At 41.6% G+C, this 12,257-nt stretch overlaps 1 protein-coding gene across 1 annotated transcript in view; it reads right to left on the reverse strand.

Annotated features, from left to right (window-relative positions):
* Positions 1-3,714: 3,714 nt before the first annotated feature.
* The window catches only part of LOC123119949 (protein LAX PANICLE 2), a 41,380-nt gene continuing 32,837 nt past the window's right edge, over positions 3,715-12,257 (reverse strand). Inside the window, exon 4 of the mRNA XM_044539927.1 lies at positions 3,715-4,104. Coding sequence (XP_044395862.1) covers positions 3,940-4,104 — 165 coding nt within the window. The 3' untranslated portion in view covers positions 3,715-3,939. The remainder of the gene's footprint in view (positions 4,105-12,257) is intronic.

Raw genomic sequence — 12,257 nt, forward strand, 5'->3', positions numbered from 1 at the left:
CATAACCCAACACGCTCGATCCCATTTGGCCGGACACACTTTTCTGGGTCATGCCCGGCCTCGGAAGATCAACACGTCGCAGCCCCACCTAGGCTCAACAGAGAGGTCAACACGCCGGTCTAAATCCTATGCGCGCAGGGGTCTGGGCCCATCGCCTATTGCACACCTGCATGTTGCGTACGCGGCCGGAAGAAGACCTAGCCTAGCAGGCGTTCCAGTCCAATCCGGCGCGCGCCGCTCCGTCGCTGACGTCAAGAAGAGGTTCGGCTGATACCATGACGCCGAGTGCCCATAACTGTTCCCGCGTAGTTGGTTAGTGCGTATAGACCAAATGGCCAGACTCAGATAAAATACCAAGATCTCGTTAAGCGTGTTAAGTATCCGCGAACGCCGACCAGGGCCAGGCCCACCTCTCTCCTAGGTGGTCGCAACCTGCCCTGTCACTCCGCCACAAAGTAACAGTCGGGGGCCGTCAGGAACCCAGGCCCACCCCTACCGGGATGGAGCCACCTATCCTTTCAGCCCCCTCATCAGAATCACTTGCGGGTACTCAACGAGCCGACCCGACTTGAGTCACCATATGTGTCATGTATATAAAGTATATAGTATATACCCGTGATCACCTCCCGAAGTGATCACGGACTAGTAGTATAGAATGGCAGACGGACAAGATTGTAGGGCCACTGATGGAACACTAGCATCCTATACTAAGCAGTAGGATAGCAGGTAAGGGTAACAACTGTAGCAACAATGACAGGCTATGCATCAGGATAGGATTAACGGAAAGTAGTAACATGCTACACTACTCTAATGCAAGCAGTATAGAGAAGAATAGGCGATATCTGGTGATCAAGGGGGGGCTTGCCTGGTTGCTTTGGCAAGAAGGAGGGGTCGTCAACACCGTATTCATACTGGGTAGCAGCGGCGTCGGTCTCGGTGTCTAACGAGAGAAGAGGGGGAAGAAACAATAAATATAATGCAAAGATAAGCATGACGATGGAAGACATGTCAATGCGCGGGGCTAGGTGTGCCCTAATGCGGTAGGAGGTGGTACCGACGAAGGGGGGAAACATCCGGGAAAGTATTCCCGGTGTTTCGCGTTTTCGGACAGATGAACCAGAGGGGGAAAGTTGCGTGTTTGCTATGATAGGGATGTGTGGCGGACGAACGGGCTGCGTATCCGGATTCGTTGGATTTTTCTGAGCAACTTTCATGTAGAAAACATTTTAATCCGTGTTACGGATTAAAAGATATGATTTTCAAAAGAATTTATTAATTTCTAGAATTTAATTAATTATTTAACTTAATTCGAAACTGGATTTATGACATCAGCATGATGTCACGCTAACGTCAGCAGTCAACAGGGGTTGACTGGTCAACCTGACATGTGGGTCCCGCTCGTCATTGACTATACTAACTAATCATGATTAATTAGTTTAATTAGTAGTTTAGTTTAATTAATCAAAATTAATTAAGTTAATTAATTCTTTAATTAATTAATTAATTATTTTCATTATTATATTTTTTAATTCTTTTTTTTATAAAAACGTTCTGGGGCTGGTGGGCCCCGTTCGTCAGCGACCCGGGGGCTTAACGGGCACAGGGTGCGGGTGTAAAGGGTGCCGGGTGCCCAGCCCATTTGGGCGTCTGCCCAGACCACGAGGGGGGCGCCGGCAACAGTAGGGCACGACGAGGCCGACCGCCGGAGGTGGCAGTGGCGATGCCACGGCGGGGCGGCGTCGGGGCGCGGCAGCAGCGGTGGAGGGCGGCAAAGGGGCGCGGCGGCACGGCCTCAACTGGGTGAGCGCGTGCGGGCGCGAGGGGCAGGGCCGTCGCAGGTGTGACGAGCTACGGCGCGGACCGAGCGCGACCACGGCGGGGCAGTGGACGCAGCCGGTGGGGCGCGAGCACGGGGCGGCCTGAGCGCGGGCTAGCGGGGCGCGGTCATCGCCGGCGAGGACGCCACGGGCGCGGGGTCAAAGAGGGGAGAGAGAGAGGAGGAGGGGGCTTCCTCACCCCACGTTGCAGGGGAACAAGCGGCGAGGCTTGAGGTGGCTGCTCGGGGGGGAGACAAGGGAGCGTTCCGGCGACGTGGCTCCTGCGGCGGGGTCCCGGGCAGCGTCAGCGTCGCGGCGAGGAGGCGGCCAGGTCAGGGAGGGAACGGAGGAGGTGACGCGGTCGGGGCGGCGCTGACGAGGTCCGGTGGCGCCGGGGACGGCTTCGGGCGACGGGTTGCCGCGGCGGCGCCGATCCAGTGGGAGGGAGAGGGAGGAGTGGATCCAGGGGGAGTGGGGATCGTGGGGGGAATGGGTGTCGGTTAGGGTTACGGTGGGAGGGGGAGTGGGTTAGTAGGCAGCGGGTGGGCCGGCCTGGCGTTGGCCTGGTGGCCCAGTGGCCAGCTGGGCCGAGGCCCAGCGGGGGGGGTCTTTTCCTTTCTTTTTTTTTTTTTTACTTTTTATTTATTTTTCTTTTCTGTTTTATTTCTAGTTTCTCTTTCATTTAGTTTTCATCTAATATTAAAATGATCCCTAATTTAGTAATACATTAAAACCCACTACAACAAAAGGTTTTACCCCAAAACAATTTAGTTTAGTATTTTGTTAATTATAAAAGCATTTAAATATTGGTTTTTGCTACCGTTTTATTCACCTAAGGGTATTTAAACATTTTATAAAAATGGGGTTTCTTCACCATTATTAGCTAGGGATTATTTGTCACAAATAGAACATTTTAGTTTTAATGTTTGAAAACTTTTACCGTTTGACTTGAGTTTGAATTTTGAATTCGAACGGGATTGAATCATCGTGAAACTAACAATACTAATTGTGGTGACGTGGCCTCATTAGCAGAGGTTTACTGTAGCTTAACTATCCGGGCGTCACAAGGGACGCTGCCACTGGGGTCGGCCCATGTTGCGACTAGCATTGGGAGGACAAGATAAGTTGGACAACATGCTGCAACTAGGGCGATGGACCTGCGTGAGCTCGCTGTTGGGTGGTGTTACTAGTGCGGCCTTGGGGGATGATATGAGCAAACCGCATGGTGCGACGAGCTCGCATAGTGGTGTGCATTGTGTGCAAGGCGGAGTGGAGATGCGGTTATGGGAGGGATTGGGAGTGTGCAACTACATGACTAAAGGAAAATCAGGGAAGGGTGCATCCAATGGTCGTGCGAGTTCGGACCGGACGGCTCAATTTTTAAGACGGAGGTTATTGTGTATGTAAGAGATGAAGAGAACGTATATAGTTGGGCCATAGATTTACCCGTGGAATAAACACTACAATGCCACCTTTATAAAAGAGTATCATACTATTTTTGTCAAGAGGTAAGTTTTAATCTCAACCACTCATCTACATCGAAGTTTTAAACCTTTTAAAAGAGGGTGTACTAAAGCACATGCCATACTCTGTATGCTTGGTTGTATGGCTCTGAACTGTGTATTCACTTGGTAGTAATAGTTGGCACTTCTTTCTCCATGATGTTGACTTCCTACTTTCTCTTTTCAATATCTTTCATTGATTTTGAATACTACAAGATGCTGCTTCATGATCTCTCCATTGTGCTACATTGCAGTCGTGTTGGATATTGTGCCTTCCTTATCTTTCAATCTTTCCTTTTATTTATGTTCTGTTGAAAATATGTTGTTAAAACCTTGAAAGACCATCTGATGCTATGAAACTTCCGTTTTCTGAACAAATGTAGAGCATGGGAACAAATTTAATATATTGTAGTTAAATAAATAAGAAATAAATCATTTCTCATATTTCTCAAGTACACTTACAATTGGGGGTTAGTGAAAAAAATGGGATGCTAAAAATCTTAGTGAAGATTAGGTGTTAGGAAATGGGGAAAAGAGGGTATCAGTGGCTGCGGTTAGTGAAAAAGTAATTACAGTATGAAAAAGATAGTTGTGTCTATATGTGTTCCATTCTTCAAGTGTTATCTCCTGCCATAATGCAATGTCATGACCTGGTTCGTGCTGGGCGAGCCAGGGACTCGCAAAATTTCTGCATCCTCTGCTGGTGGGGGCCGCCAAATAGTGTCTCGCACGTGCCGCAATGTCATCACCGGGAGAAGGTTGTGACCTCGACAAGTAATCTCTAACTGCATTTGATATAGAGATAGTTCATGTCAATGTGGATTTGCGGGGATGCCACTATGTTACACTTGTTTAAGCAGCAAGGTAAAGTATCATTTACGCCCAAGAAATTTTACAAATTAGAATTTTTATCATGACTCATGAGATTTTCTTTAACGAATGAACTCTTTACTTATGATGACGCAAAATTTCGATCAAACAAATCTTTCCAGTTTAGTTATGTAGATGGTGGGATGCCAAAAATCTGAAAGGGTGATTGATTTATTTCCTACACTACAATTTTTTATCTAGTAGCGGCCGTGATATTAGTTTCCACTAACTGGTCCAAGTGGTTGAAAAAACAAACATATACCTGAAAGATGTGACACCAATTCTTAAAATGATCCTTCACATTAATCGACAACGTGATAATGCATATTTGGATTACCTCCCCCCCCCCATGTTTGTAAGAGAACTTGAAAAGGTTGGGACATTTAAATGATTAGGTTCCTTTTGGTAAATTAGCTTACCCTTCTTTATATTCTAGACTTGGCGTGGTTGGCCACACATTACACTTATTTAAGTTCTAGACTTGGTTTGTCTACTTGCATATTTCCTTATTTATTCAGACTTCCCGACACTCTTCTTTCAATGGTATGACTAGTCCCTCAACAAGGAGGTGCATGTCGTGCCTTCATCAATCTCAATATCTATTGATGCGGTGTTTCATATATTCTCATAGAGGTGCGTTGTGCGTTCGTAGGGATGAGCATGTATGTTGGTCTATGTGTGTTTTTGTTTGTTTGCTTGTGTGTGTATGTGTGTGTTGTTTGTGTCTATGTCTCACTATGTTTCCAAATAAAAATGTCTTGACATGCTTCCAACCAAATTTTAAAATATGCCAAAATGAAAATGGTGATAAATTTTTTATTTCCATCGAAAGTAGTTCGATGTAATTACACTTCTAATGATTTTCTATTGCTTGAAAATGAAGGTCCCAATGCACTCTGTATATTCTAACTGTAGTTTGAACTAAAAATGTGCCGACCGATATGTATGTTGTATTAATGCATTTGAAGTTTCATGTTTCTAAATTGATGGACTCAAATACTAGAGTACAAAGTTGAACAATCAACAACTGGTTTATAAACCTCGATGTTATACCCTAAATGTGATTAAAAGAGTAGCTAGAAACATGTGCAATAAAGAAAAAAAAACAATGTCTAGCAAAGTTCATCACAACCAAATGTTTGGCATAAATGAGAAGGGAGTAATGATTATAAAATACAATAATTATTTTGTAGTGACGCATTCATAGCTTCCTCCAGTTGTGATTGCGTTCCCAGAAAACGCTTAATTATAGATGCACTTTTCTTTTGAGTTGGCGTGCAAAAAAGGTAAATCTTAACAAACAAGGTGGAAACATACAATTGATAGAAGCACGAGGACAATACTATTTTGTGATTTACGTGTGTTTGTTAAGATGAATACATCCATCTAATCTTCTGTATTTCTTCCATGGTTCACTATTGATCCAATAACGACGGTGCTTGCGTGCCATTGATACGTCTCCAACATATCTATAATTTATGAAGTATTCATGCCATGTTTACAACAATTTTATATGATTTTCGACTGACGTTGTTTTCAGCAGAACTACCGTGGTGTCGTTTTTTGTGCAGAAATAAAAGTTCTCGGAATGGGCTGAAAATTTACTGTGATATTTTATGGACTAAAAGAGACCCCCGAAGCACAAGAGCTAGGCTAGGAAGTGGATGAGGAGTCCGCAAGCCCTCTAGGCGCGCCCTACCCCCTAGGGAGGGTGCCCCGGGCTTGTGGGCCCCTCGAGCACCCCCCCTTGATGTGAGACCAATGCCAAAAATTCTTATAAATACCCAAACCTTCGAAAAGAACCTAGATCGAAAGTTCCGCCGCTGCAAGCTTCTGTAGCCACAAAAAATCAATCTAGGCCCTCTCTAGCACCCTACCGGAGTGGGCCATCATCACCGGAGGCCATGGAGGAGGAAGCCGGAGGGGGCCATCATCACCATGGAGGCCAAGGACCAGAGGAAGAACCTATCCCCATTTAGGGGGAGGCCATGAAGGAGGAAGAACAAGGGGGAGACTCTCTTCCGCTCTCTCTCGGTGTCGCTGGAGTGCCGCTAGGGGAACCATCGCCGCAGTGATCGTCTTCATCAACATCACCATCTTCATCACCTTCCTCATCTCTTTTAAGCGGTCCACTCTCCCGCACCCACTGTAATCCCCTACTTGAACATGGTGCTTTATGCAACATATTATGATCCAATGATTTGTTGCCATCCTATGATGTTTTGAGTTGATTTCTTTTGTCTTTTGGGTTGATTGATGATCTAGATTGGTTTGAGTTGTATGTTTTATTTTGGTGATGTCCTATGGTGCCTTCCGTGCCACGCACACGTGAAGAATTCCCGCTGTAGGGTGTTGCAATACGTTTATGATTTGCTTATAGTGGGTTGCTAGAGTGACAGAAGCTTATACCCGAGTAAGGGGGTCGTTGCGTATGGGATAAAGGGGACTTGATACTTTAATGCTATGGTTGGGTTTTACCTTAATAATCTTTAGTAGTTGCGGATGCTTCCTAGAGTTCCAATCATAAGTGCATATGATCCAAGTAGAGAAAGTATGTTAGCTTATGCCTCTCCCTCGTATAAAATTGCAATAAAGATTACCGATCTTGTTAACAATTGCCTAGGATAATTCCGCACACCGATCCATCATTATTCCACACTAGCTATTTATAATATATAGTAATATATTCTAAATTTATGTTAACATCACCTATTTTTATATTTTAGTTCTTCGTTATCATGCAAATCTATCCTCTTCATACCCACAACGTAGTTTTATTTCTCGTTTCTAGATGGAAGCAAACGTTCGGTGCACGTAGAGTCGTATTAGTGGCAGATAGGACTTGAGAGAATACTGATCTTACCTTTATCTCCTTGTGGGCTCGACACTCCATACTTGTCACTTCCACCTTTGGAAATTGCTACGATGATTCCTTGCACTTGGGGATTATCAAGCTCTTTTCTGGCGTCGTTGCCAGGGAACAATAGCGTGGGGTTGATATTCTTGTGTGTGCTTGTTTGCTTTCTTCACTAAGTAGATTTTGTTTTCCATTTTGTTTTTTTTTCTTTAGTTGTGGGTGAAACAAACAATTTTTTAAAGAATGCAAAATACAAAAAAAATTACTTGCCTCTTATGCCTAAAAACTTTTTTAAAAAGAGAAGTGATTGGAAGGTTATGCATTGGAGAAGCGAGGGTCGACCATGAACACTTGTGTTCATGCTCATGGAAACAATGTAGAATTTTTCATGGAATTTTCTCAAACATCATTATCCCCTTGTATATATCCATTGTATTAAAAAATAATGTGTCAAGTTTTGGCTCTAGGATGATTAGATTGCTTATTTGCTATGTGCGGTGCAAAAACAGACACTTTGGCTATAGTGCGTGAATTTACATTTTTTACTGGAACCTCAAAAGTTTCTGAAATTTTTACACAGTACTGCTATACAATTTTTTTATTTTGTCCTAATTTTTCCAAATTTTTGGAACTACATAAGTCTACGAAGTTTCCAGATTGCTATAGACTGTCATGTTTTTGACAGATTCTGTTTTCTATGTGTTGTTCACTTATTTTGATTAATCTATGGGTTGTATCGGGGGGTATGAACCATGGTGAAGTTGGAATAAAGTAGATATAATGCTAATATGAAATTGGAATGAGTTTACAGCAGTACCTAAAGGTAGTGATTTGCTTTATGATACTAACGGATCTCACAAGGGTTTTTCGTTAAGTTTTGTGTGGATGAAGTGTTCGAAGATCGAGGAGTTATTGATATAAGAGGAATAAGGAGAGGTAAGACTTCAAGCTTGGGGACTCCCAACGCACCCCAAGTAAATATTTCAGGGATACTCAAGCATCTAAGATTGGGGATGCCCCGGTTGACATCCCATCTTTCTTCTTCAACAATTATTGGTATCTCTCGGTTTTTGTTTTGTTCACATGATATGCGTCTTTAGTGTTTGTTTTTTTTCTTTTCCTTTATGCACCATGCTAGTATGAGATAGTCCTTAATTGATGTATAGAATTTTTCATGTGCTTCACTTAAATTTTTAGTAAGGCGTTATAGAATGCTCTTTGTGCTTCACTTAAATCTTTTAAGTATGGTTTTATAAAATGCTTCGTGTGCTTCACTTATATATTTTGAGCTTGGATATTGGTCAATCTATATTGATTGTAGAATGCTCTATGAACTTCACTTATATCTTTTAGAGTATGAATAGAATTATCATCGGAATTGGTCTTGGAAGAGTATCATTAAAATATCATGCCTAGCTAAAAAGGCATTAAAGAAAAGTGTTTGTTGGAAGACAACCCAATATTTACCCCTATTGTTTTTGTGTGTTATAATGATTATTCTACTGTAGTAATCATGTTTTATAGTTTTTTCAATAAAGTGCCAAGTAAGACCTTTGGGATGATCTATGGTGATAGTTGACTTGATTCTGTGCAAAAACATAAAATTTTGCGCTCATTGCCAGAATTTTAAAAAATCATAGAAGTGTGCTTTTGATCTGCATTTTTTACACAAGATTGAAATACAAATTTCCTAGGTTGTCCTAAGTTTTCAGAATTTTTGGAGTAACAGAAGTTTGGCTAGTATTCAGATCATTATAGACTGTTCTGTTTTTGACAGATTTTGCCCTTAATGCATAGTTTGCTTGTTTTATAGTTTCTATGGCTTATATTGCTTAATATAATTGTGGAAATTATATAGTACAGTAGGAATTATGTGGAAACAATTATGAATCTTGTCTTTGACATTACCCAAGTGAATGATTTTTTTATCATACTAACCCATCTCACAAAGTTTCGTTATTGTTTTCTTCGATTGATGTTTTCAAGTTTTGGGTGAGATATCGATATGAGGAGAATAAGGAGTGACAAGACCCTAAGCTTGGGGATTCCCAAGGCACCCCAAGATAAAATTCAAGGAATATAAAATCAACTAAGCTTGGGATGCCTCGGAAGGCATCTCGTCTTTCGTCTTCAAAACTATCGGTATACCTTACTCGGAGCTATATTTTTATTTGTCACATGATATGTGTTTTGCTTGGAGCGTATTTTCATTTTACTATATGTTTGAATAAAATCTTTGGATCTGAAATCTTTAATGAGAGGGAGTCCTCACATGGCTATTTAACTACTTGACTACACATTGATCTTCACTTATATCTTTTTGGAGTAGTTTTGTCATTTACTCTCGTGGTTCACTTATATCCTATGAGTAAATGGTTGAATGAATTGAATATCATAAATCTGAAATTATATATGTTGTATATGCTTATCCCATGGGGAGTAATGACTTCACATATAAGAAGTATTGGTGGTAAAATTTATTGAAAGTTAGCAAACACCGCATTGGTCACTTGAACAATTCATGAAAGAATATTGAAGGAAGAGAGATTTCATATATAATTATACTATCTTGGACATCTTCTATGATTGTGAGCCCCAATAATTATTTTCAAACTTGAGCAAATTAGTTGAAGTTGGACAAGGAAGAAAACGTAATGAGTTATGTTTGGGTATATTTGTATAAAAGTTATATTGTTATGGATCCTCCAACATGTGGTGCTTGCTTAGCATCTTTTGCAAGCCAAAAAATTGTACTAAGTGGAGATAATACTTATGCATCCAAAACCATTAAACCCAGTTTCTTGCCATGAGTGTCCACCATATCTACCTATGGAGCGAATAAGATCCTTCAAGTAAGTTGTCATCGGTGCAAAAAGCAATAGAGATTGCTCCTAAATATGTATGACCTTTTATTGTAAGGGAAAATAAGCGTTGTACGAACTTGTGTTGTTAAAGAAATAAAAGCGACGGACTGCATAATAAAGTTTGCTATCACAAAGGGCAATACAACATGACGTTCCTTTGAATTAAGGGTTTGCACATTCAAAACTTAAAAGCGCATGACAAGCTCTGCTTCCCTTTGTGAAGGGCCTATCTTTTACTTTCATGTATTTACTTTTTATGCAAGAGTCAATAGTATTCCTTCTTAGTTCAACCTCATTTATTTTTTAGTTGGAAAGCATCATGTGGTGGGAAAACATCCAAGCATATATGGCCATTCAAATATATTTGATCATGAATTATTATTTTTCACAATTACCTATATGATAAATAAGTTCAGAGGCGAAACATTAAGTCCATATCTTTCTCTGTGTTCGATGGATGCTGTTTGTTCTAAAAGTATGCTTTGAGTGTTAGCAATCATGGAAGACTATATGATAGTTGAGTATTTGGAATCTGCTTAATCAAAGTTCTTACATAGACCCTTCCTGAAAATAAGATGAATTGCAATTGTTTGGTGACTGAAAGCATAGTTTGTTAGTTTTCAAGAAACTTTATGGTCTATACTTTAACATGTGAATAGCTTGTTACTTGATCACGAGAAGTTTTATGAGATGAGCTACTATTTATGATATATAATGATGCTAGAAAACGTGTTTGGAACTATCATTGATCAAATTTATGCACTATGCTAGCATTCACACTTCATAAATTATTTCTTTTATCATTTACCTACTCGAGGACGAGCAGGAATTAAGCTTGGGGATGATGATATGTCTCGAACATATCTATAATTTATGAAGTATTCATGCCATGTTTACAACAATTTTATATGGTTTTGGTATGGTTTAATTAGAACTAACCCGGACTGACGTTGTTTTCAGCAGAACTACCGTGGTGTCGTTTCTTGTGCAGAAATAAAAGTTCTCGGAATGGGCTGCAAATTTACGGAGATTTTTTACGGACCAAAAGAGACCCCCGAAGCACAAGAGCTAGGCCAAGAACTGGACATCCACAAGCCCTCTAGGCGTGCCCTACCCCCTAGGGGGTGCTCTGGGCTTGTGGGCCCCTCGGGCACCCCCTTGACGTGAGACCGACGCCAAAAATTCTTATAAATACCCAAACCTTCGAAAAGAACCCTAGATCAGAAGTTCCGCCGCTGCAAGCCTCTATTGCCACGCAAAATCAATCTAGCCCCTCTCGGGCACCCTGCCGGAGGGGCCATCATCACCGGAGGCCATGGAGGAGGAAGCTGGAGGGGGCCATCATCACCATGGAGGCCAAGGACCAGATGGAGAACCTATCCCCATCTAGGGGGGATGCCTTGAAGGAGGAAGCACAAGGGGGAGACTCTCTCCCCCTCTCTCTCGGTGTCGCCGTTGTGCCGCCGTGGGAACCATCGCCGTGGTGATCATCTTCATCAACATCACCATCTTCATTACCTTCCTCATCTCTTTTAAACGGTCCACTCTCACGCACCCGCTGTAATCCCCTACTTGAACATGGTGCTTTATGCCACATATTATGATCCAATGATGTGTTGCCATCCTATGATTGTTGAGTAGATTTCTTTTTCCTTTTCAGTTGATTGATGATCTATATTTGTTTGAGTTGTATGTTTTATATTGGTGCTGTGCTATGGTGCTTTCCGTGCCGCGCACACATGAAGGATTCCCGCTGTAGGGTGTTGCCATACGTTCATGATTCGCTTATAGTGGGTTGCTAGAGTGACAGAAGCTTAAACCCAAGTAAGGGGGTTGTTGCGTATGTGATAAAGGGGACTTGATACTTTAATGCTATGGTTGGGCTTTACCTTAATGATCTTTAGTAGTTGCAGTTGCTTGCTAGAGTTCCAATCATAAGTGCATATGATCCAAGTAGAGAAAGTATGTTAGCCTATGCCTCTCCCTCATATTAAATTGCAATAATGATTATCAATCTTGTTAACAATTGCCTACGATAATTCTGCACACCGATCCATCATTATTCCACACTCGCTATTTATAATATATAGTAATATATTCTAACTTTATGTTAACAACACCTATTTTATATTTTAGTTCTTCGTTATCATGCACAACTATCCTCTTCATATCCACAACGTAGTTGTATTTCTCGTTTCTAGAAGGAAGCAAACGTTCGGTGTACGTAGACTCGTATTAGTGGCAGATAAGACTTGAGAGAATATTGATCTTACCTTTAGCTCCTTGTGGGTTCGACACTAAATACTTATCACTTCCACCTTTGGAAATTGCTACGATGATTCCTTGC

The sequence above is a fragment of the Triticum aestivum genome, chromosome 5D (assembly GCF_018294505.1).
Source record: "Triticum aestivum cultivar Chinese Spring chromosome 5D, IWGSC CS RefSeq v2.1, whole genome shotgun sequence".
NCBI classification, from domain to species: domain Eukaryota; kingdom Viridiplantae; phylum Streptophyta; class Magnoliopsida; order Poales; family Poaceae; genus Triticum; species Triticum aestivum.